The 27,400-nt window shown below is 38.0% G+C and overlaps 1 protein-coding gene across 2 annotated transcripts in view; it reads right to left on the bottom strand.

Annotated features, from left to right (window-relative positions):
• LOC105233078 (protein prickle) overlaps window positions 1-27,400 on the bottom strand; it is a 182,216-nt gene that overhangs the window by 83,292 nt on the left and 71,524 nt on the right. Inside the window, exon 2 of one of the 2 annotated variants that reach the window (XM_049452420.1) lies at window positions 5,333-7,124. The exons of the other annotated variant lie outside the window; for it this stretch is intronic. Within the exon in view, the coding sequence (XP_049308377.1) occupies window positions 5,333-6,648 (1,316 nt within the window). The 5' untranslated portion in view covers window positions 6,649-7,124. The remainder of the gene's footprint in view (window positions 1-5,332; window positions 7,125-27,400) is intronic. 2 annotated transcript variants of the gene reach the window in all.

Here is a 27,400-nt window from a genome sequence, read left to right as displayed (position 1 = left end):
CCGTCAGCTTTGTTGCCTTTTTTAATACGCGTACACATTGTAAACAAAGGCAGGTTTCAATTTCAAGCGAACATACAAACACACACTCACAATGCTAATGCAGACATACGCGCTTGCGCAGTGAAATGCTGAAATGCGTGCACTATGTGTTGCGTTGGGCGCTCGTGTGGGCTTTGTCCATTCGGCCGCCGCTCTCTATTGTGCAGCCGCCTGTCTTGTTCGCTGTCCACTCGCTTTGTTGCCCGCTTGACTGCGCATCGTTTCGTTTTCCTTCACTTTTTGCTCGGCACACACACACTCACACACACGCACTTTTGCGGTTTCAATTTTGCAAGCGATACCCGTTGTGGCCCAACGACCCTGCGCGGCTGCGCAGTTCTCACCCAACTCATGTGTACGTTGACTTTTGTTGCCTCCAAGCTTCTTCACTGTTGCATGGCGGTGGCTGCTTCACCGAAGGCTAATCAATCATTATTTTGCTTTGTTCTGGTTGTTGTCTGTGTGCTCAAATTGTTGCCATTTTTTCATGGACGTTTTTTGTTTTATGTTGTTGTTCTTTGCAGATACTCTTCATTGAAAATGCGTTCTGGTGTTGCGCGATTTGCGGCTTTCAACACCTCACTTCTCATCTTCATTTGGCTAATTTAGCAATCGTGCTTGCCATTCAGCGGCTTGCGTTCGTCATTCACTCGAACCGTTCTGTTGATCATTGATTGCCCGATTGGTTGTTCGTCGTTTTTATGCTCTATGTCGTTGCTCTTATTGTCTTTGCTTTATGTTGTGTTGAGTAATTTAAATTGACAATGCGTCGCGTGAAATTACTTCTGACAAATAAGTGCGCTTTTTGAAATTGATGAGATTGAGTTGGGAGGCTGTTCGCTCGTTTTTGTGATTTCATTTAATATTTGTTTGATTTTTCTGATATGAAAAGAACTTCAGTGAGTATGTCGCTTGCGAAAGATAAGGAGACCACCGATGACAAATTAAAATGTCAAGCTGTCATCGAAGCAAATTACGATGTTGAAGAAATCAAGACTACACACAATCAAGTTATCGATATAGAGATACTTTAAATATACCTGTAAGATAAGTTTATAAAAAAATATTCAAAAGATTATACTACAAAGTGAATCAGTAGATCTTCAGCGATTTTGAAAAATTGGGTACAAGTTTTATTTGCTTCAGCGAAAATATACTCAAGTTTATACTCAACGAAAACTATTTCAAGAGAAAACTTCTTGGCAAAAAGTTAGAAGTTGATTGCGTTTTATGTTTCGGAATTTGGCAACACTAGTATTGCAATATGGTAACTCACAACTTTATCGTAAAGTGTGTCATTCTTGATACCATACATACACAGAACGGTTAGACTTATCAGCACTATTCATTTATACTTAATATCTTTTACTGACGGTTTTACACCTGAAGATGCAGTTGATTAGTTTAAATCGCATGTTTTGGAGATACCTCCTTCAGAGCGTCAAAAGTGTTTCGACAATTAGTTCAAACATATGGAAAAATGTATCGAGCTTAATAATAAATAAAATGTTTTGAAAAATAAAAATAAAATATTGATTAATATTTGCTTTTGATCTGTAATACCGAATTATTATATAAGTGATCAAGATGAACGGACAAGTCCAAATTCGGGCCTGTCCATCCGACCGTCCGTCTGTGCAAGCTACAATTTGAGTAATAATTGAGGTATCTTAATGAAACTTCGTACACATATTTCACGGCTTCGTAAGATGGTTGGTATTACAGACAGGTATCGGACCACTGCCATGCCCTCAACACGTCATTAACCGAAAACCTTTTCAAAAGGGAATCGTAATGACAATTTTGCACCCCAGATAGTATGAAAAGGCTTCTGCTCACATTCCTTTGTAACAGTGCGAAAATGATTGAAATTGGCAAAAATAGATCAAATCGAGTCGATACATGCACGTGTATAATGGTTTTCGTTTTTTAACAAATCTTATGTTGAATATGTCGGCCAGTGTATGAGTTATATGTACATATATACTTGTATACAGTTGCTTGAATTCCGATCCTCTGGTTGTCGTTTTGCAGCTTAAGGTATTTAACTGGCTTTGATTCCTGCAAGTCGCAAGATTATAAAATACTCGGTTGCTGCGGAACTTAGATCTTGCTTACTTCTTTTACTTTTCATCACTTGTGGTTAAGCTTAAAGTTTTAAGCAATTTCATCTTCATCTTCGAAAGTTGAATCAGTAATTTTCGATAGATTTCTAATGTAATATTAGTCAAGACATCATTGCATATTTCTATTCTAGAATTAATAGGGGTATTCTCTTGCTCTTGCAAGATTGCAGATTGCAGAAATACTACACCGATATATACAAGGGCACGAGAGCACCCATTGCAGAATCTAGTGATATATGAGCGACTGATTCAGTCAATTTATTGTAAATGACTATTGTGCATGGCTATTGTGAATTGGCGCACCTTCTGCATACATTTTTAACAAAAAAACTGTAACAAAACTTTATAATTTATATAGAAATTACAAAATATAATTAAAATTTACCCTTCTCAACAATTTAACGACGTAATATGTCTTTATGTAAAATGGCAACTACAACAGGGTTGCAATTTTATTTTTGCGTGACATTGCACGCTTATATATGTGGGTTTTGGTCTGACATATTTCACAGCCCTTGCAAATATTTTTCTGCGTGTGTTTGTTGTTGTGCCGTTGTAAATCTGCAATGCTTGCACCGTGCACCGGGTTTTGCAAGAGCAAGAGAATACCCCTAATATAAACAACTCCCTTTTCCAGTTGTCAGAGAAGTTTGTAGTTTCTTGACTTGATTTTAATATATATTTGATCAAATGGGCGGAGCAGATGATTACCATGATCTGCTCTCTTACGACCAAACTCTAAATTCGAAGCAGTACTTTTAACCATCTGAAGGAGGAAGTCATTTAGAAGCGGCAATTTTGAGCGAAATTGTCTTCCAACACGATCAGTCTAGGCAGTACACCAGCCAAAATCTCCGGAAGCTTTATGAGAGATTTTTAGGCATCTACTCGTACCTTATAGACCGGATCTGTTATCAAGCGATTACTACCTATTCTAGTCCATGCTGGTGGCTTCATTCGAAGGTTGTAAAAATAGGATGGGGGTTACAATGAAAGTGGCAACATATCGTCTAAAAAACATATTTGAGCTAAATCACCAAATTATCGGACCATTCTAACTGTGCTAAATAAATAATTTAATTTAGTGAGAACATAATGTATCATCAATATATTTGGTGATTGGAAGTAAGCGGAAGGTCAGGTTTGATTTAATAAACTAAATAATTTTGTTCTTATTAGAAATGCTCACTGATTGAATAATGTCTTCGTGCCAATATATCTATCTTTTCACTTACTATCTAGATAAATTTGTTAGACCTTTAATTGTTTTGGAAAAAATAATTTTATAGTTGAACGTAGATAAGAATATTTCTTTAATTTATCGTAACTAGTTTTTTTTTTTTTGAGAAGTTGTGATTACTCTAGTAGTCTATGAAAAAGGTACGCTTTTAGTTTATTCTATGTACAGGGTGTGGGCCATCTAACGTTTTAAATTTGAATTATCTATTGTATATTTCGACATTGGAAACGTCAAATACCATTCGGAAAGTAATAGATATTCAGTAAAAAGTCTAAAATTTACGAAATGGGTCGCTATTCACTATTCTACAGTTCGCAGATTGGGCAGAAGATCGTTTGACCGAGGATGGTCAATTTTACCGGACGTGGCTCATTTCCACCTCGATGGTTACATTAACAAGCAGAATTGTCGCATTTGGGCACAGAAAACCCGCACGTAATCGTCGAGAAGCCAATGCACCCAGCACGAATCACTGTATGGTGTGGATTTTGGTCTGGTGGAATCATCGGCCCAATTTTCTTCAAAAAAGGAAGAAGGAACCGCAACCATCAATGGTCGCGCAATGTTAGCCGAATTTTTCTTCAAGCAAATTGAAGAGGAGGACTTTGACAACATTTGGTTCCAGCAGGACGGCGCTACGTGCCATACAGCAAACGCTACACTCAATCTTTTACGCCCTATCTTCGAAATTTAAAATTTTATATGGCCCACCCTATATAACGCTCCATATGTTAGAAATATTACATAAAATATGTGAGATTACATTGTTTAGCAAAAAAAAAAATGGAAGAAATGTGATCACATAATAATGATAAAATATATAGTTCTGTTTCACAGACTGGCTATTATAAATCGTGAATTGTGGAGGATGGATTCATGGGTAGAAGTTCACGCAAGTGAGGAAAGTTCTCTGATCGTCGTTCACTTGGGAGTGGCCAGAAACGATTCATTTCCGTTCTTAGACCAAGTATCGTCTGTGTAGCCAAAGATTGTCTGTTTGAAGGCGAGCTAAAGTGAGAAGACGAACCATTCCTCCACAGGGTTGTGCGCTGGGTTTGGGCCCGTCACGTGAAAAACGCCCCCAGTTAAAAGGATAACCCACCTATAATCGCGTAAGTGGTGTCTACGCCAGTAAAGAAGAAGAAATTGTGATTTGCAATTAAAAATATATGCAATTAAACCACAGATTTTGGGACCTCACCTATATTATTATTTCTGACACCCAAAGGAACTCAGTAAGCCGGTTTTTCAGAGTACAAGGAGCATGATATATATTTTTGTACTCTGAACAGGGTATAATAAGTTTGTCACGAAGTTTGTAAAACCCAGTAGGAAGCGTCGGAGACCCTATAAAGTATATATGTATATAAATCACCAGTATGTTGAGCTGAGTCGATTTAGCCATGTCCGTCTGTCTGTCCGTCTGTCCGCCTATATATATACGAACTAGTGCCTCAATTTCTAAGATATCATTTTGAAATTTTGTAAACGTCATTTTCTCTTCAAGAAACTGCTCATTTCTTGGAACTACCGATATCGGACTACTATAACATATAGCTGCCATACAAACCTATTGATCGGAATCAAGGGCTTGTATGGAAAACTTTCGCATTTGACGTGGTATTTTCCCGAAATTCGGCATGGATTACTGCTTACGGTAACAATATAAACTCCGAAAAAATTGTCCAGATCGGATTACTATAGCATATAGCTTCCATACAAACTGAACAAATAGTTACTAAGAGAAATGCGCCTGTGAAGGGTATATTAGCTTCGGTGTAGCCGAAGTTGACGTGTTTTTTGTTTAAATCTTCAATTTTATATTTACTTATTTTTAATATGTTTTGCCGTTTTCTGGAAAAGCTTCGAATATCATTACTAATTCTGCAAACAACAAATAAAAAATGTCTTAAGCACTAAAACTTACTCATCACACTCCTCTCTTTTCAGATGCGCGCCCAAATTCATATCACGCTCACAGGTGGCGCTCTTCTGCAACGGCGCTGGACGTGGGGGCGACGCAGCATCACCATCCGCCTCAGTGAATGTGAAACTAATATCAGTGGGCACATCCTTGAACGGTTTCATGCTGCGCGGCAAACTGCGATTGCGCATATTTAAATTCAAAAACTGTAAATCGCTCTCATTTAGCTGCAGCTCTGCAGAGCCACCATCGACGAGATCACCATGCATTAAACCACTGAGAGTTTCGTAATTACTCTGTTTCTTCTTTTTAGGCGGCAACGCGGGTTTTGGCTCGGCATCTGGCTCCTGCGGCATGGAGCCGTATTGCACGGGTGTTGAAGAGGCCGTAGACAGATGTTGACCGAAATCCAATTGCGCGCCATTATGTGCATCCAACGCGAGCTGCTCTTGTTCCAGATATGTATTATAATATTGGGAAATATGTTCGGTGGTGTTGGGCGCATATTGCTTGCCGCGCACCAAATCACCCAAATGATCGGCGTCAATGCCGAAAAGAAACGGGTCATCCAGCACTGTGACTTTGGCATTACCTTTGGTAGCCTCGCTCTCGGGTTGGTCGGGTGAGTTGAGCGCCGCTTTATGCCGCGCCTTCGCCGACTTGTCACCACCCTTGCCGACGTGCACACGCAGCGAGCGCAGCAACTTTTTGCCGCGACTCGTTGTGTTGAACAGCGCATTCGTGGCCGTCGTCTCAGTCGCAGTGACATTCATGGTCTGATATTTGGAGGGAAAGAGTGGAACTGGTGGCGCTTGCTCGTCACCTTCTTTAGCCTTCTGCTTCTTCTTACGCTTCGCTGTCAGTTTGTTCAACTCCTGATTATGGTTTTTAACCATATCGGTGCTGTTGATCGCATCTGCCAATGTTGTAGCTGTAATTGATGTTGCTGTTGTTGCTAGTATTTCGTTAGCATCTGCGTCGTCTAATTGCGTTTCGATAAAATCGCCAGCGACCGTATCATAGTCAGCGGTCTGCATGCTGCCACTGCAGCCGCTGTCCTTGCCACTGTGCGTCTCATTTTCGTTGTCATTATCGTTGTCGTTGCCGCTGCTGTTGTCTGGTGGAAAGTCGGTGGCTGTTAGCGTGCCGCCAGTGGAGAGCGCCAGCCGTTGCGCAGCCGCTTTGCTGTAGACTTGGCGATAGTACTTCTGCTGGTCGCCATATAAGAAGCAGACGCGCCACCATTGTTTGCACGCCAGCAAATTGGCGGTGCGCGGCACCACCGGCACCGGTTCAATTGATGATGACATGTTCTCCATGTTGCTAGTGGCTGCGCTATTAGGGCTTCTCAGTGTGTATGTGTGTGTAGGTACTTGTAAAAGTTGTTATTGCTGATTTTTATTGCTGTTGTTGCTTGTTGCTGTAGTAATTTGGCTGTGTTGCAAGTATATCAGCAATTACTGTTGCAGTTTTTGTTATGTTTCAAGACTTTTTGTGTGCTTCTGCCTTTGTTTTAGTTGTTATTGTGTTTTAAAGCTTCGTTCTTTTTAGTTTTTATTTTCTTTTCGTTTCAAAACAAGCAGAAATGTGGAACTCTTCTCTTCTTGCATTGGCTTTGTGTCTTTGCTTTGATTTTGTACTTTTTAGGTCGCTGTTATTGTTGTTGCTGAGTTGTCTGCTTTGTTTTTGGTATAATTATTTCGTTATATTTATGCGCCTTTGTTCTGCTGCTCCTGTTTATTGACACCGTTGGTCCATGTATTGATTTTTTTGAACCCTTTTCGGCAAGTTGCACCTAAATAAATTATGTTTCGGTTAAAATTTATGTGTGAAATTTTCTGTTGACCGCGATTTGTTGTCACATTTTCTTTTTTGCTCTTACCGAAACGTTTGCTTTTCTTGTGGTTGCGCGGTTTAATGTTAAGAAAGTTATTGTTGTGTACTAAATATTTTTGTCAATAAATTTACATTTTTAATGCTTAAATAAAAAAAAAATGATCCGCAAAAGCTTAATTAAAGAAAATTGAAGAATCCCTAAATCCAAAAACCGGATTTAAAAATGGTATTTAATTTTTAAACTCAAAGAAAAAAGCTCCCATACCACTGCCACGAAGCTTAGGTCTGTCAGCCTATCCTCGTTTCAAGAAATCCAAGAAACGGGCTGTTAAGGGTTCTGCAAGCCTACAGAAAATGCAGTTCGGTCGGCACTGCCATGTTCGATAGTGTCATGCCTGGAGGGAGCCCTTACATATTATATAAGGACTATGTGTTGGGTAACTTTCTTAGAGGAAAGAGGCGATTAATGGTGCTGTTGTTAAGTTTGAGTTGGAAGCTAATTTAAAAAAATATCATTTATACTCTTCTTTGCGACAGAAGGATAGGGACATTTCTGACTTTGAATAGAAGATCCTGGAGCTGAACGATCCATTGAAGAATCTTAAGGAACTCTACGACCATGTGGTTGCCTACAATGTAGCTCTTCTAGTTCCTGAACACCATTCTGACAATCTAGATCACTGCATCGCGGAACCTTCTTCTGGCGTTTCTCTCTCTGTTATGTACCTTTGAGGGAGTTGAATGCGGTGCGGAGCAATACTTTGGAGTTGGATATAAGTTATAGTGAGCTTTTTCGTGGATGGGTTGGTGTTAAGGGCGAGAACTCGCCATCAACTCAAATTTCAAGTTACCAGACTTTTGTAGCGTCTTCAAAGTGGAGCTAGTGTAAGTGTCTGCTTCTTTCAAAGAGTTTTGCATGGGCTCCAATAGTGTAGCAGCTATATTGACTTTGAGCTCGCTTACTGTGAGCAGAAAACTAACCAAGGAATGCATGATCTCATTAAACGTATTTGGGTGCTCGGTCACAGCGGAATCGTAAGAATAACAGCAGCCGTTGAGCGTTGAGGCAAAGTGAAGCATAAGATGCGCTCTTTCTTGTAGGACAGTGTTTATCGTAAGTCCAGTAGGTTCACGCCAGGTGCGGTTCAATATTATGTCGGACGTTCTATGCTAACGCTGTATGGATTCCACTCGAGGTGGAATTTTTTTGAAGTTATGGCAATTTATAGCCTAAAATTCTTACCCAAAGTACTGTAGGAAGTTTGAAATGAGAATCCTATTCAAAATAAATTTTCGTAGTATGTCTTGAATGATAACATATACTACAACATGAATACCTTTGACCTCATGTAAAGCAACCTCTTTTCCTAAAATACAAAAAATGTGTAATAGATATATGCTAATTTTCAGAGTCAACACAATTATGTATCAGTTTTTGGAGCAGTAGTTTTGCTTGGTGAAATTATTTCTAAAAATCATTATACTATCGTATACTATATATTCGATAGGAATTTTCAAACTCAGTGTAGGAAAATTTTTAAGGCGGAAAATAATCAATACAAAAATACGAAAAGGACCACATTGACTTTGTCAAACAAACTTTTATAATATTGCGCCGTTTCGAAATCCTATAGAATTAAACATAAATTCAATATCAATATCGTTCCCGAATAGAGTTTGTATTTATACGGAAGGGTCCAAACTAGTTAATCGATTAGAAGATGGTATCTTTTCAGCAAAATTAAAGGCGAGAATCGCATTCCGACTACCAGATCATTAAAATGTCTTTCATGCGGAGACCACAGTAATTAAAAACAAACCTTCCTGTTCTGGAAACGAAAATGCTCGCAATAAGAAATATATTTAAATATACAGAGAGCCAAACGGATTTGTGTGTTTAAAGTCTCTTAGGATTTCAACGAAGATAGTAAGTAAGAAGAAGAGACTATGGAGCATGTTCTATGTGAATACAAGGCTTTGGATAGGAAAATAGTCACACCTATCGGTCGAGAGTTTCGTCACAGAAAGCCTGATTCAACTAAATTTTTAAATACTTTGAGGCTATTTTAGTTGCATAAATAGCCCGGCTTTTAGTAAACTAGTTTGCTCAGATTTAACAGTCTTCCTCCACTCTACAGAGACAGATTTATATCTTCCAAATAACGGTAAATAAATTTTAGTGCATACTGTAAAGTTTTTAACACAGTTATTTACTTAGCTGGAAGACAAAGCTCCATCCCAGCTCAAGTATATCAAATAAAATAGCGAGCACGTGTTCCAATATATGTATATGTATTTTCCAGTACAAGTATATACTAAGTATAAAACAACAAAGATTTAAGCAAACATCTTGTAGAACGAAAACAAAATTAGCTTTTCACACATATCAAATTATATATGCATGTCCGTAGTGGCAACACTGGTCAATAGCGTGCATTTTGTAGCTAAACTAAATCTACAAGCCGGTGCTTCCGTATTTACAATGTTGCAACTGCGCACTGCTTAGCTGTGGCAAGCATTTACTCAGCACGTCAATCAAACAGTCAGGCCATCAGTCAGTCAGCTTGGCAGACAGTTAGTGACTGCTGACTGCCTACTGCCTGTGTGCCATTATTATTAGGTTGCCCTCCTTTGCTTGGCATAAATTGCAGCTGTGGCACAAACCAGCGAACACTAACAGCAAGTTGCCACACAATGCTAGCTAATCTCATGCTCTTCACTATTTACGGTTTTTGCTATTTTTATTTTCAATTTTCGCAATCTACTCTATTTGTCTTCACTTTTCGCCACTCAGCTTACTTTTTAGATGCGTCACGCAGTGCTGCGACTGTTGCAAGTGTGTAGCATGCGCATGCGCAAAAACAGCTATGACTCCGCACTTGCGCGTAACAACAATAACAACGTTCGCAGTAAGTGCAATTACTGATAGCACGTTCTTTTTTGATTATTTTATTTTCTTTTATTATTAGCAACTTGCAACTTGCCACTTCGCTCATTACAATGCCATTGACAGACGTTCGCAGCAACGGCGAGTGAATGTGCCTGCCATCAGGTGTGTGTGGTGCCGGCATAGGCAATCGAACGGTGGCCAAGCACTATCCCCTATCAATTGATCGCGCAATGATGTGCCATCATAGGCCGCATGGCCAGTTGCTTGCCGCTCGCTGCCTGCCGTCAGCAACATCAAACATTGATTTTTCTTGCTGTGCGTGCATTGTCTGTTATCGCATATTGAATTTTTGTTTTGATTGTGTATACATACAAAAGTTAGTTCTATGGAAAATTGTGTAAGAAAAGCCAAGTCGAAGTCGAAATCTGAAAGGCCATTCGCGGTTATTACCTTGCCATTTGGCCGAGTGTGTGCCTAACATTGGCCATCAATTAAAATTTATAGACTATTAGCTATTTTAGCCATTAACAGCACATTTGCGGTTAGCTAGCCATTAAAATCGTTATTCGTTATTCGCTTTAATCTGGAAATATGACTCCAGGTGAGAGCTCATTGAAAAAACCAAATACTCAATACTAAAATGATAAGTGCAACCGAATGGACTCTGAATGGGTTTCGTTGAAATTCTTAGGTATTGAAAATAATGGCAGAAATATCTTTTTGTATATTAGCGTAGTATGCTTAAGATTTTAAATTATTAGTTTTCTTATTGCATACCAAAATTTAATATGCGAATAATCGTAGTCTCTATCTACAAGTAGGCGATAGTCTAAATTGAGTTCGTACTATTGTAGTAGATTTAACTTTTTTCTTAACCCAAATTTTTTATTATTTTTCTATTATTTCGTAGACCTTCCCACAACCAACTGCGTTTAAAGATCTTATGAAACTCAATTCGCTTTTCGTGGAGTAGTCATTTTAGTTGCAGGAACAGAGAAACTTCACGGGGAAGTTGATACTATCAACCTTTAGGGGTCTTAAAATAGCATTTTGATAAGTTTCAGGAACTTTCTGAACGCTGTTCAGGTGCATGATGCTTATCTAGATTTATGGATCCATGGGTCTTAAACCTGCGCTTTTAGATTGCTGTGCAATCGAGAATCAGGTGCTCTGGAGCTTCCAGCTCCAACTCCAACCAACAGTTTGCACCAATGTTGGACAGCTGCTTCTTGAACCTGCATTGATCAATGTAGAATACAATTACCAGAGGGAATTTGTTTTTGCAGAGGTTTATGACGAATGCCTGTTGCTGTCAACGGGAGCTCCTTTAAGGTATGTGATCTCAACATTTTAGAAGTAGCACCAGAGCGAAGTTCATTATCTAATTCAATATCGCCTACCTCTTAATACCCGTTCTACGAACTCCTGCACCAGGAGCGATTGGGACTCATAGACTGAGATCGCTAAGTATGGCAATTAGTTTTTATACACTGACTAATATCAAAAATCTCTTCTTGAAATATCCTCGGTATACATCCCATGAGCCTGAAAAGTTTAGTGCGTGGTTTTGCAATGCCTGCACTAATGACTTCCAAGGTTTTTGAGCCCGTGTATCAGTGAAATGTGCTGCCGCTCATTAGTAGCTCAAGCGTAGAATCATTCTTGTCGGCCGTAATGCCGTCCCTTGGAGGAGTGGTGTCTCTTCACCTAAAGCCTTTATTTATTGTGATGATATTACCTTCCCTGTTCCACACCACTCCGTTGCCAAGAGTAGCATGGTCTGGTTTGCTGTCTGAATTATAATTATATGGAGCGGTAGGAACTCCAGTACGTAACTTAGTACCTTAGAGTGCTGTGGTTGGAAAAGAGTAAGGAAAAAAAAATAAAAAAGTAAGCCATAGACGATCCTCTAAACTAAGGGACTACTAAAATGTTTTACTGTGCTAATTGAAGTCTTTCTTCAACTTAAACATTGTTTAGATTGTTGGATGCGCTGTATAGCGTTCATCGAATTGAAGAAAGCTACTTATACATACCAGGTTTTCCAATACAAATGATATAACTTTTAGGTGCCGTTTTAGTTATTTTTAATATGTCATGATCTGCTATTTTTTTCACTGTGTTCAGTAATTCTTACAATTTTATCATGGTTTACAAATTATGCACTTTTATTATCACGATATTCATTTTCCAATTACAACATGTTTATGATCGTAAATCGGCAAATTGTTGAAAATTTCAAGCGTACATTTTCTTGACCTAATGTTCAAGTGCCAATAAGACAAAGCATCGCTCCAAATATTGAAAAAAGTGGTGCCGATCAGGCAAATGTTGGTGAAGATAACAATTTGTTGATTCCAAGACGATCTCAAGAATTGGGACTGTCTCAAACCACAACTGGCAGATCTTGACAATGGATTTGGTCTTGCATTCGTATAAAATTGTTCTTACTCAAGAAGAGAAGCTATTAGACCACCGTAAATGTTATGAATTTGCTGATTTTGCCTTGGAACAACTTGTTTTAAGAAAATCATCTTTTCCGATGAGGCTCATTTTCATCTAAGTGCTGCGATAAATAAACACACCTGTTGGAGAAAATCTACAAATTATTCATGAACAACCATTACATTCACCTAAATTGCCAGTTGATCTGGTGGAATCATCGGACCGTACTTTCAAACGAAGCTGATGGTACCGTTTTTATCAACGAGCCGCAATTGGAAAGAGTATTCGATAATTGAGTTCATTGAATTCGTTTCCGCAAAAGAAGTCATGGAGGTCATTTTAATGATGTTATATTCAGAACATAATTATAGTGTACTTTACGTTAAATAAAACATATTTGAATATCGTAAGCAATTAGTGTTTTTTCTTTGAAAAGAAATCATATCACTCTTATTGGTAAACCCTGTATATTTACTATCTTCAATAAATTCAATTTCGATTCAGGTTTCAGGAGTGTTCTATTTTTATACCATGGACAGGGTATATTGTATTTGCTAAGAAGTCTGTAACAACCAGAAGAAAATGTCGGAGACTCTATAATTTATGTATAAATATAAATGATCAGCATGGCGAGCTAAGTCGACATAGCCATCTCTCTTTTTGTCCGTCTGTATATATACAAACCAGTGCCTCAACTTTTGAGATATGGATCTGAAACGTCTGTTTCTTTCTAAGAAAATGCTTATTAATCGGAACCACCGATATCGAAACGCTGAACGATGGGAATGAAGTGCTTATATGGACAACTTTTTCAATTGGTGAAATATCTTCACCAAACTGAGCGTAGCAACGAAACAATCTCCAAAGAAATTGTTCATATTCCTGTGAGAAATCTCGTTTTTTACTTATTAAGGGTATAATAGCTTCGATAGAGCTTTAGGAACAACTCCAACGGCAGCTCTTGAACTGGTACTAAACCTGTCACCTGTCATAGACCTCTTCGCTGAAAACTGCGCAGTAAAATGGCGAGACGACTGCTGACTACAGGAGAACTTACATAAAAAACCTACGGGCATAGCGGTTGGGCAAACACCGACTACATGACTCCACTTTTCAACTTAGGAAGAAGGTAACCTTTTAAGTTGTCGGACTACTGCAGTATATTTCAAGCTGAGATCTTTGCTATTTCGAAAACCGCGGAGCTGGTCTCTAATGCACCTGTTGGCAATTCCAAAGTCAACATCTACGTAGACTGACAATAGCAATCAAGGCAGTAACCTCGTATCGCATTTCGGCCAGAAGTGTTTTTTTTTTGTGGAAAGTGTTGCCAGAAGTAACCAACTTCATTTCCAGTGGGTGTCAGGCCACAAAGGCAACGAGGGCAATGAAATAGTGGTCGAGATTGCCAAGAAAGGTGTACGGCTAACATCCGAAAACGTGACCAACATTGGGAAACCCGTGCATTGTCTATACGAAGATCTCGACAGAAGCATGGTGAAGAAAATCAAAACCTGATGGATCGAGGTAGCTGGGTGCAAAACTTTAAAAATCATGTGCAAAACGGTAGATCGGAAGTACACAACATTGTTGTTGACACTCGATAGTGAAGACTGTAGGAACATTATGGGAATACTTACTGGCCATTGTCTGGTGGCGACACACGCTTTCAGAATGGGGCTAATAGATCGAGAAAACTGCAGGAAATGTATAGAGCATTACATCAGGGAAACAATGGAATATCTCTTGTACTTGCTCGTATAGGCAAGACTATGCGGTAAGCATCTGAGTCCCCACAGTATGATACACTGGAAGTGGTATCGACAGTTGGGCCGTAGAGTCTGTTAAAATGCTCATCTTGGACTAAGCAAGTGAGCTCCATCTGGTATCGCAAAGGACCAAATTGGTCTATGCGTCGCTTATTGGCCTACCAGATTAACCTAACCTAATCTAACCTGTAGCTTCGATATAACTGAACTTACCGATTTGCCCTGTTCTTCTAAACATACATAAGTATTTACAGCTTCAGCTGAGTTTCATAAAAGTATATGCTTTTTTACATTATATTAAAAAATATATTTTTTATTAAAATCAAATTTTAATTTAGGTTGTTAAAGCGTGAAAAATTTTCTAGCGTGATAGTTTTCCACCAAAAGAATGCTAAAAAACAAATAAAATTCAATTGAAATTAGAAAAATTTGAAATGCTTGGCTAAGCAGTAAACCAAGTGAGAAAAATATGTGCATGCTTACGAAAATAAAATAATTAGTTTTCAGCATTTGAAGCATTTTTTTGTAGCTCATTTCCCTAATGTGGCATAACTCCACGTAGCGTGGCATAAAAACCGCTAATTTCCAACGAAACCACAAATATTTTGCAAAGCCAACGCGTGAAAAGCAGCAAAACGCTTTTCTCCACACATTTTGTGCAATTGTTTGGGTGTGTGTGTTTTTGAGTTTCTGTTTGTATGTGTTGCAATGTGTGTATGTCTGTTTGCCGCTATGTGGGTAAGCTGAATTTAATGTGCAAATGCTTCGAGCAACTCGTACATTTGCCAGCAAAGCACATTGCCAAGTGCGCGTGCAAATTTCAGAAAGCCACAACAACAACAATAGCCACAGCAACGGGTACCAAACATTTATGCCGAGTTAATAATTTTGTTAGCAACTCCAAATAACAAAACGTAGCCGCACGCATTCACCACTAAGCCACTGTGTGGAAGCTTATATATATTTGTATGTATGTTTATATAGATTTGTATGTATGTGTATGTACTTTGCTTGTGGATAACAATCGCTGGCTATGTTGCATGGCGGTGACTTAGCGCAGCGCTGCCAAACTATGTATTTACAACAACATAACACCGCACAAAGCGTTGTTGGCGAAATGCAAGCGCGGTTACTCATATGCGGATTTATTTATGTACATATGTATGTGCATCTACTTTATGTTGCATGTACATATGTACCCACATATCTAAGTGTTGCACATAAATGTGTGGCAACCACCATACAGTCTTGGCGGCTGCTGCCATTCCTTGCTACTGTTAAGCTACTGCTGAGTAGATTCACATCAATTTATGTATACATATGTTCACACATACACACATACACAGCCATAAGCATGTCCGCAACTACCTCACCACCATAATGTTCAACGCGAAAGCACCAAATTGCAGTGATGATGCCCTTGTCTCTGATAATAATGTCTTCATCAAAACACTTTAGTGGCATAGTTGTGCCTCGCAACTCTTTATACAAACATTTACACATACACACACATATAAATATATATAAAAAGTATGGACATACGAATATCCGCTAGAGCTTTTGCTCCACACTCTGTCTTTGCAAGCGGCTTTTGCTGCATTCTATGACCAGCCAGCAGTTGCTTGCCACTAAATTGTATTTTGCGTCGAGGCGTTGCCACTGCAATTAGTTGCCTCTGTTGTTGCACCACTTGAAGCAATCGGTATTGTTGTGTTGTTTGCAGATTCTTTTGCTGTTTATTAGCGTTAGCGTTGTAATGATATATTTTTTCCTCACAACTCTATGTCAAAATAATGAATCAGCAAAAATGCTGAAGCTTCTGGCAGAAATTTGAGTAGAGTTCTTAAGCTGTGGCAGAAATGTGCAAGTAACTGCAATTGAAATGTGGTTGCCAACCACACAAAGTATTATATTTGAAAAAAAATGCACCAAAGAATTATATTGGTACATTGTGGTGGAATTGAACTGTTGTTTGTTGAGAACGTCAACTATATTTTCGGCTTATTATTTTTTTATTTGGATATTGAGTAATTTATAGAGCACACGCTAATTTTACTGCTTTTGAGAATGATTTATTGCTTTAAATTACTTGAAGGCTTACGGTGATTCAGTTTTCTCAAAAACACAAGCCTACGAGTGGTACAAAGCCTTCAAAGATGGTAGGGAGATCGATGAAGACATGCCTCGTTCTGGACGACCTTCGACCCTTTTAAGGGGGGAGCCTGCTTTAGATGCTTAAAAAAATTAATTTTTTTTTGCTTAAATCTCTTTAAAAATAATCTGGGAATATGTCCCCAAAGTTGTAGATAAAAATTCCAAATATTTTCGAAGCTAGAAGGGAAATAGTGACCAAGCGTCTAGTAGATATATGAGCGATTGAGCAGAAAGCGAAAATTTTGACGGGCGATTTCTCGGTTTTTAATTTTTACGATTTTACTGAATTAGCGGGCAAGATAGAAAAAAAAGTAAACGTCCTATCGAAACGAATCAAAATGCGTTGTATTTGGAATTAAATTCTCTTCTTGGTGAACCTAAAATACCTTAAGAAAGTTAACATTAATCCGGTTTTTAAACGACTTAAAGCAAATGTTTATTTTAAATCCATTTTTTTCTAATCTGCGAAAAATTTTTGAATTTTTCACTTTTTGTTGTTTTTTCTTGGTTCACTTAGGAATTACACTATTGAAAATTAAAAATTTTGCAATGAAAATTGCGACCTGCATCTTGCCCGCCACACAGAAATTGCTCACTCAAGGCGCCTCCGTAAATTTCTTCAAACATGAAGAATATCTAATGTATAATAATAAAAAAAATTAAGAAGACTCTTCAAATATACAAAAATAAATCCTAAAAGTTTCATTTCAATCAAACATTTCTTTCCTTTCCAAAAAAATCCTTGAAAATATAGATTTTTTGAAGCCTCTAAAGCAGGCTCCTTCCTCAACTGATGAAAATATAAAATTAAAAGAGTAAAGGACATGGTGCTTGAAAATCATCATGCAAGTGTTATAGATATAGCAAAAGACCTCCACATTTCCCGTGAGTCCATTCGAATGATTTTGTTGGACATTTTTGGTATGAAACGCGTTCTTGCTCGACTTGTCCCGATAAAGTGTGAATTCTGGTTCCACATTCATTGAGAGCATTACAACTGCCGATGAGACATGGGTTTATGAGTTTGACATCCAAGCAAGTCAACAATAATCGGAATGGAACCCATTTTCTGTCGATCGAAAAGATAAAACAATATTCTCTAAAGGAGCTGAAGGTCATCCAAAAAAGAGCTTATGAAAAGTGTTTCGAGGACTGTAAAAATTTTTGGCCTCATCTGGTGGAGATTACGTTGAAGGCGAAGAAATAAATATTGCTGAATAATTAAATATTTTTTTGTTTTATGTACACGCATGAGGAAAAAATCATCCAAAAATTGGCATACAATCGTTAAAAACACAAGAACATGCTGTCATGACAAAAATATTGCAAAAGTCGACCTCACAGAAATACCGCAAAGTTAGGCCAAATATCTACCTTATGCACTAATGAACACATATTTGGCGTCTGGGATCATAAAAATACTTTTTCGACGTCGTCAAATTGTGGGTGTAAGATGAAATATTTTGAGGGCACTATTTGTACAAAATTTTATTCTGATATCTTCTTTGATGCTTGATTTGTTTACTGGCGAATGCAAGGATCTTAAGTCTGTTATATACATAGGCCTAGTTTCACAATATAAATGTTTGGATAACCTCACACCAAAGATGGTTAAAATTGGTCAAGGTTATGGCGTAGTTATTTAGTGAGTTATCGCACTTTTAGTAGTTTTCAACATAACCGTTATATGGGACGTGAGCATAGTTTCGGAGTAATGAGCGTATTTCTAAAGACGTCTGAAAGTAGGCGGAACCGTACCGAAGTAACAGCTGCGCTTTAAATGTGTTTTTCTCGAAACGATGTTTTCAAAGTCCGTGAAGAATATTTATCTGAAACGGCCTGACCGATTGACTTGAAATTTTCACAGGAATCGAAGGAATAAAGTTTCTGATAAAAATTTAGATTTTATAAGTCACTTTAAAGTGTAAATTTTCGTGCAAAAAAAGATTTTTATTATTAGAGAGACATACCATGTCCAAAGTCAAAATTCTGACGATTTCTTCGATTCATTATCTGTGTTTATCTATGCTAAAATGAATCCTTTTGGTTTTTTTATTTCAGATAATTTGGAACAGAGATATCTTCCTCATCGCCAAATACCTTTTTGTCGAGGATTTCCAGGAGATCTTCTCCAATATTTTTATTAATAAAATATGAATTTTTAAAATTCGTTAAATTCGCTAAATGTTCATATACGTATTTTATATATGGTGTATTCCATACCAAATCGACCACTTTTGAACCCGATCCTTTTAGATTTTGCTGAAACTTATCCATCCTTTTCTACCCTGTGAAAAACATTTTTGAGAATTTTTTCAAAATTTGTTGTCCAACTTGAAAAAAGTTATGAATTTTTCAAAAAAAAATGTTTTTTTTTTTATTTTGAAATAGCCATACCTTTTGTAGAAATTGACTTTAGGGGACCTTTTTTTAAAATTTTTGTTTTTGAATGAACTTTTCGAAAAAATACACGAAAAAAATTTATCACGATCAATTATATAAAATAATCGGTTTTTTTTAAAGTAAAATCGTCATTTTTTGGAAGTTCGCCATTTTTTTTTCCTCAAAAGAAACTTCAATTAATTTGACAACTATTCCTGCTAATCCCGGAGTGGGCCGATTTTTTTTTTTTATTTTTTTATTTGTTTAAAAAAAAATTGTTAAATTTTCAAAAATGAAAACAATTTTTTTTCCGTACACTTTATTTCTATCATATAAAAAATATAATTTAACAATTTTATGATATAATATTCTCAATTTTAAAAGTACGAGAAAAGCTTGCAACATACACCACTAACAAAACTTTCTTATGACTATGAAAATATTTGTAAATATCCCCAAGTGAGTAATAAAATCGTCAAATGGATTATTAAATATTGTTCCACTTTTGCGTTGAAATCGGCATAATAAATTGCTGCAGTAGTTGGAAATTGCGAAAATGATTGATTGCATGGCCGTTGGCAGTCGCAACTGGCGGTTAATCATAGCTGCTAAAGTCAAACAAAAGCAAGCACTATCTTATATACTTATATGTATATATAGTATATCCATATCGGTAGACTATAGCAACTGCAACGATTTCAGCCATATATAGCTGCTATGCAATAAAAATTAAAAGACTGCTGCGACTGCTAAGTGATGAATTGCTACCGAAAACGAGTTCAAGCACAAGCTAAGAAGAAATAGACAAACATAAAATTGTTAGCAAGAAGTATAAATAGAGCAATAAATTGCATGGCCTTTAGCGCCATCTCAGCTGCCAAAAGTGGTTTGCAAACAAATTTTTCCTCGGTCTGCAGTCGATCACTTCGCATGGCAGTGATTATCGCGGTAATTGCTTCGTTGTCAATTGTTAGTGTATTTCTTTTGTTTTCGCTTATTCTGGCAATGCAGTAGTCGAGCACTAAGTGTTCGGCTTGCCGTCTGGCTCATGGCAATCGGTAAATGGCGAGTGGTTTGTTGGGTTGCATGCCCAGCGATCATTAAACTTTACTTAGCGTGTCAACGATTGGTGACTGGCCGGAACAGCCAAAACAAAGTTCTGCTGGTGTTATATCACTATACATAAACAGAGTTATTTGCAATATTTTATGCTGTATTTGTTTGCGATGTGTTTACTGACAAATAAATTAAGTAATCAAATAAAAATTTAAAGCGTGTAGTATGTGCATGTATGTCTGCATATAGCGCGAGCAAAGAGAATATAAAAAGTTTATTTTGGCATACTCCTTTAGGCAAAGAATGGTAAGACTTTTGGTATGACTATCAAATGATCAACACGCCAATAAAATGAAGAAATAGGTGCTTAAGAATCTACGATTAACATTCAGAGATCTTACTGGCATCGTTGGCATATCGGAAGGATCAGCGAAAACTATTTTAAAGACAATTTGCATCTGAGAAAAGTGAAAGTACGATTTATTTCAAAATCATTCAATTATTTCGAAAAACAGCATCGGGTTAAAGTCTGTGAAACATTGCCTTCCGACTACCAGGTGATGTGTCTTGCAGCTTTGCTTACGACCCGAAGGAGAGGACGATCAATCGGCCAAATATCGTGACAAAGGTGAGCCGAAGCCGAAAAAACAAAGTCAAAAATAAAGGTTATGTTGACAGTTTTCTTCGATTATCGAGGTGTGGTACACTCTGAAATCCTTTTCACTAGCCAAACTGTCAACAAGGAATACTATTTGAGTCCTATGCGTCGTGTGCGCAAAGCTTTTCGCAAAAAGAGGCCGGAATTATGGACCGATAGCTCTTGGTTTTTGCATACAATATTGAGTCTTCGTTAGGTTTTCGTCAAACTTCCAGCCAATATCGTGCCACAACCCTCATATTCACCTGATTTAGCCCCTTGTGATTTCTGGCTATTCACCGAATTCAAACGACAGAGAAAACGTTTTGAGTCAATTGAAGACATATAACGTGGAATCAGAATTTACTGTTCTGCGTTGTTCTAGTGGTCTGTTTGCGACATGAGCAGCTTTAGAAAAAACTGGCAACCATTGGCTTGGAAGTGCTGCGTGCGCAAACAACTTCTGTTGGATTCGGCTTATCTTGAAACACCTATACAGTTGACTGCTCTTTATTTTCGGGTTCATACTCGTAAATCCCCAATTTATCACCTGTAACGATGTCATTGATCTATTTAGAAGCATCACGATCGTACGCACTATTGCTAAGTTAATCCTCATCTAGATTTAATTCTAGTTTTGGACGAGATGAATATTTTAAGTTACTGTGACTAGCACAAATGTCGAATTTTAGGAGGAAATTGTGATTTCTCGATTGCTAAACTAGAGTTACCAAATCCCGAAATATAAAGACAACCTGGGTACTTCCCATTTTCCAAAAATTCGACTGTTCACAACTGATCTAAAAGAACTAGGTGATCTATAAAAATTTTTGTGAACTTGCTGGGGAAATCTTGGCTCCCACTATAATACCCTCTGAATTTACAGTAGCTAGGTTTAAAACACCCACGTGAAGATAGTTAAATTAGTCCTCGCTCAAAGTTTCTATTTCTAAAGGGTGATTTTTTAAGAGCTTGATAACTTTTTTTTTTAAAAAAACGCATAAAATTTGCAAAATCTCATCGGTTCTTTATTTGAAACGTTAGATTGGTTCATGACATTTACTTTTTGAAGATAATTTCATTTATATGTTGACCGCGGCTGCGTCTTAGGTGGTCCATTCGGAAAGTCCAATTTTGGGCAACTTTTTCGAGCATTTCGGCCGGAATAGCCCGAATTTCTTCGGAAATGTTGTCTTCCAAAGCTGGAATAGTTGCTGGCTTATTTCTGCAGACTTTAGACTTGACGTAGCCCCACAAAAAATAGTCTAAAGGCGTTAAATCGCATGATCTTGGTGGCCAACTTACGGGTCCATTTCTTGAGATGAATTGTTGTCCGAAGTTTTCCCTCAAAATGGCCATAGAATCGCGAGCTGTGTGGCATGTAGCGCCATCTTGTTGAAACCACATGTCAACCAAGTTCAGTTCTTCCATTTTTGGCAACAAAAAGTTTGTTAGCATCGAACGATAGCGATCGCCATTCACCGTAACGTTGCGTCCAACAGCATCTTTGAAAAAATACGGTCCAATGATTCCACCAGCGTACAAACCACACCAAACAGTGCATTTTTCGGGATGCATGGGCAGTTCTTGAACGGCTTCTGGTTGCTCTTCACCCCAAATGCGGCAATTTTGCTTATTTACGTAGCCATTCAACCAGAAATGAGCCTCATCGCTGAACAAAACGCGCGCGAAACACATTTCGAACCGAACACTGATTTTGGTAATAAAATTCAATGATTTGCAAGCGTTGCTCGTTAGTAAGTCTATTCATGATGAAATGTCAAAGCATACTGAGCATCTTTCTCTTTGACACCATGTCTGAAATCCCACGTGATCTGTCAAATACTAATGCATGAAAATCCTAACCTCAAAAAAATCACCCGTTATTATGCTGTAAATGCAGTCATCAGAGCTTACCACTTTTAGGCTTTAGACTTATTTCTCTATATCGCTAGGAATAAGTTGATTCGGCTTTCTTTGCTCGCTCACATATGCAGTTTAGACTGATTTCCACCTATGATTATAACGCAGATATTTTTGAAAGATCCGTTGTACATAAATTGATTACTAAACTCTTGGCCGGAGCGCCAACCATCTGGTTAAATATAGTGTTCTGCACCCTAACTCGAGGCTTTACATAGAAAGCAGTAGCAAGGAAGTTACTTGTTTTACATTAAAACCTTCCAAACGAATATGCTATATCTTGGAATGGGTCTAACAAGACTTATGTATCAATAATGCTTGATGGGAAGAACGACTGGCGCGCTTTTGTAAACTCGGCTATAACCGCATAAGCGCCAATAAAAAAAAAACGCTTTATTGGGTGGTGACGGCCTTTTTCTGTTGCTTAATAATTTTTTGGATTAAAATTGTGAGGAAGAAAAGAATCATCTAATAACACTATTCAAAGGTCGATGCTCAGTTTTGTTGAGTGTAAGATATATATATATTATTATTATTATATATATAAAATTATATCTTATACACATTGGCATATTAGATAAGAAAGCTCTTTCGCGTGAATCTGATTCAAAATTTCAATTTTATTTGGTCCTTCAGATTGGACTACATTTAGTAAGCCTTAAGAGACTCATTTGCAAACACAAGGTGTACATTATGTGACGATATATGAAGGATAAGGAAGTAAAGCTCGTTGTTTCCAATAAATGGTTGAAATTTAGAGCAAATATTGATTAATTCTATATCTATCATTTATAAAGAACTTATCGAAGTTATAAAATAATCATATTCCAATATAAAAAATGGCATTTGATGCATATTATCTGAGATCTTTAGTGCCTTCGGCAGTAAATCGTTGCATATAAATAATTCCGATAGTTAAAATACGAAGCTTTACACTCAAATTGCAGTAAATATTGCCAGCCGATCAATATCTGAATTGTAACGATAATTATCGAAGGTCTAATGAAAAGTTTGACATACTGATCATCTGATTTTACTATAAGACTAGCTCGACTATGCTCAATCTGGTTAAAAGCAATTTTTTCGAATTTTAATTTGTATTTTTTTCTAACAACTTTTGTGTGTTTCCGTAACTACTTTAGCTGCAAATTAAAGCCACGGCGAAGTAATTCAACAAGACTTCAGAAAACACTCAAGCCGCCGTCTGCAATTAGCACTGCCAAGCTTCCGGCTAAGCAATTTCGTGGAACACTTAGCAATTGGAGCTTGCAATAAAGCATCACATCGAATAGAAAGCAAATAAAGAGATAAGTTAAAGTATTAAGATCTGCTTACTGCCATAATAATGCAGCTGTGAAGTATACTTTATGCGGCCTCACTAATTTTAGATACCGCCAGCGCAAAGACCAACTGCTTATGAACTCTAACACGCGATCCGTGCAATTAGGAATTGTAGTAATTGAAGTTTCATTAAAGCAACAAGCAGTTGTTGTAAAATTGTTGCAATTGAAAATTGGATTAGAAAATTTTATATTTAAAGGCAAATAACGATTTAGAGCGCTGATTTCACATGCCAACGTCTGCGCAGCGCAACGCGTTTTTATTGCGTTGAACAAAATTTGGTTCACATGCACCACTTACCAACGAAATGATTAGCTGTAAATTAGGTTGAAATTACAGGCAAGTGTTTGTAGCAAAGAAACAAGAAAACAGAATCATAAAGAATTAAAAATATAAGAAATACAGAAATAAGTAAAAATCGCTGTGTCACTTAAGTCTCTCCTACCAGGTTGGGAACGAAAAAAATTAAGAAATTAAGTCGCTCGCATACCGACAAACATAAGGTAAACATGTTTTGATGTTTTGTAGCGCGTCGGGCTACGGCGTCACTTAGCGGCAAATGCTGATCATTACTGACCAACGACTTCCGGCGGAGATGAAATATCGAATAACTGTCGCACATTAAAGTGCACACACTCATTCCCCGCACACATACAAAGCCGCACATTATGTGGCTTCGCAGAATGTCGCCACCAACAATGCCGCCGCGCACTGTGTGAAATTTTCTCGATCAAACGCACGATCTTGAGCCGATCGATCGATTTATGCCGCCGAGCAAGCGGAAAAATTCTTGCTTACAAACAAACGGTGAGTGATTAAATAGAGCAGGAAAAAGCATACGTAATTGTCGACGATTGCGGCGCGCTGATAAGTGACGAGTGGAAAACTGGAGGTGTTAGCCCACTAACACGATCAGTGATACTCGTACTCGTACTCGTGGACTTGTTTACAAATAGTGTGATGATCATACACGGCTACACGATGCGACGATGAGTTGTGGAAATCTATTTAGACAACGCACATTTGACAGGGTAATAGAGTTGAAGTTCGTGTGGTTTGGTTTGAAATTGGGGCAACGGTTGAAATGGTATCATGCAGATATCTGGAAAATTATGTGTGCTTATCTATTTTACCACTTCGAGTGATTCGTGACAGTTCTAGTTATTAAATGCAGTCAAGTGACTTGCGAAATGTAAGGCAGATGCTGCGAGCCGACAACGACAACGAGTGACAAGTAAACAACATGCAGCCAGTAATCAGATCCAGATCCAGATTGATCTTGACAGTTTTGGGTTAACTTTTAATTTGTTTCAACCAGTCAGGTGGCTGCTCATAACTGAGAAAGAGCACTCTGATTTAACTGGAGTGATAGATAAAGTATATGATTTATTGTGTCTTTGATATCTTTAAACAGGTTAGCTGTTAATGAAAAATATTTCCGTTGAGAGTTTACAGTCTGAAAATTCTACGTAGATCTTGCATTTATTTTTTGGAGCAGTTCTTTCAGAAAATAATTTAAAAAAATAATTTCTTCACGGGGATGAAATTTGCTGCCAAGGAAATTGTTTACCTAACCATCATTTGACTCATTAAGGCTTGCTCGAAATTCTACGAAAAGATGCTCTGACTAACAGAAGGTTTCTGGACTGGAGCATACTCTTGCAGAATCCTCTGAGGTGATCTAGCGACTGATGCCCAGAGCACACTAAAACACTTCTCAAGGCTGCTGAATGACAGTGAAATCGTAATACCAGGAAATGCTGAAGCCGATTTCCCAATTGATGACGATGTAGCGGACGTTCCATTGTCCGACCATGAAGAAATCCGAGTAGTAATTACCCATCTGAAGAACAACAAAGCGCCGAGCATACATCAGCTCCTATGCAAAATATGGTCGGATGGAAGCATGTCCGATGATTGGAATTTAAGTCTGCCCTGCCCAATCCACAAAGAGGGGACCCCACAATCTGCGCCAACAACCGTCAGTTTACTTTTATATCGAGCTAGCTTACTGTTTAAAATATTAAATCCCACCGTCAACAAACTAATTGGATCTCACCTGTGTGCCTTAGGCCTGGAAAATCAACAACTGACCACATATTTGCATGAGCCAAATCTTGGAAAAGAAGACCACTCACCATCTCTTCGTCGATTTCAAAAGCTGCTTTTGACAGCACGAAAAGGAATGTCTCAATTTGGTATCTCCGCAACACAAAGGCGGGAGAGTAAACTAAATGGATGAAAACACTCCAGCTCTGAGAGTATTCGACGCAGTACCTGCCGACGGAAGCAGATGAAGAGGAAGACCTCCACTCCATTGGAAAGAATAGGTGGAGAAGGACCTAGCTACACTTGGAATCTCCATTTGGTGTCAAACAGCGAAAAGGAATAATGACTGGCGCGCTGTTGTTAACTCGGCTATAACCGCTTAAACGGTGTGTAAGCCAATAAGAAGAAGAGGAAGTGGATTCATGCCAAATTACGTGAAAATATATCGCCAAATGGAAAAAATTTCCATTTAGGCACTTCATTTCGATTGTTCAATTCGTATGGCACCTATATGCTATATTGATCCGATATCGGCGGTTCCGACGAAGGCGCAGCTTCTTTGGGAGAAAAGAACACGTGCAAATCAGTATATCAAAAATTGAAGAACTGAAGAACTATGTAGGTAGGTAGATAGGAGTGCAGCCCTGTTGTATTTCGGGCTCAATTAGCACTAGCTGTGCCATTTTGGTGCACTAGTCGTAGACCTTTTTGCTATTGCTATCACGTTTCACCTTCTCTTTCAAACCATTTTGTGGTTTCGATGAAGCTACTAATGTCCGATATGCTTTTTGTAAACATCCATTTAAGGTTTGGTACTTGATGGATTTTAAGTACTCACAGACAATGTGGAAAGTTGTTTCCTTATTCCCTATTGCTTTGCAGACTCGGCAGATGTTGTTGTAGGGCATACCCATTTTGGACGCAATGGTTCATATGCCCTGGTATAGTTGCTGTTAGTCTGTAGATACTTTTTCTGTACCTATTTAATAAGTCGTTACTTCTTTTCTTCTCATATATTGGCCATGGCCATATCTGTTTAGTTATATTGCATTTTGTTATATTTTTCCATCTGTTATTTGCTAATTGTTCAAATTGTATATAGAGCTCTCTTGATCGATCCTAGCGGGTTTGGTATCAACTCTGCCTCGGATTCGTATAAGGAAGCTCCTGCCTGTGCCAACTCGTCTGCTTTTTCATTGCTGAAATTGTTACTGTGGCCGGGAAACCAGATGAAGTCTAGGTGGTGCATTTTTTTTTGTGAGCTCAGTACATTTTTGGAGTCAACGACTATGCTGGAGTTAGTTATTGGTGACGACAAGGCCAAGAGAGCCGTCTTGCTATTCGTGTATATTGCTGCTTTATGTATCTTGTAGTTATCCAATAGAGCTTTGCAGGCCTTTTTTATGCCCAGTACTTCCACTTGGAAGATGCTAGCCGAGTTCGGTAGACGGATATCCATTTTGGACCTGTTGGTATAGACTGAGATGGTATCTTCTTATTGCAGAAGAACTAGTATATATAGGATTAAACCATTTTTGGACGATCTAATTTCTTCTCAGCCCATAATACAACTCTCGTACATATTAGAAATG

This window comes from Bactrocera dorsalis, chromosome 3 (assembly GCF_023373825.1).
Source record: "Bactrocera dorsalis isolate Fly_Bdor chromosome 3, ASM2337382v1, whole genome shotgun sequence".
NCBI lineage: Eukaryota > Metazoa > Arthropoda > Insecta > Diptera > Tephritidae > Bactrocera > Bactrocera dorsalis.
This window is presented reverse-complemented; position numbering and strand designations above follow the sequence as displayed.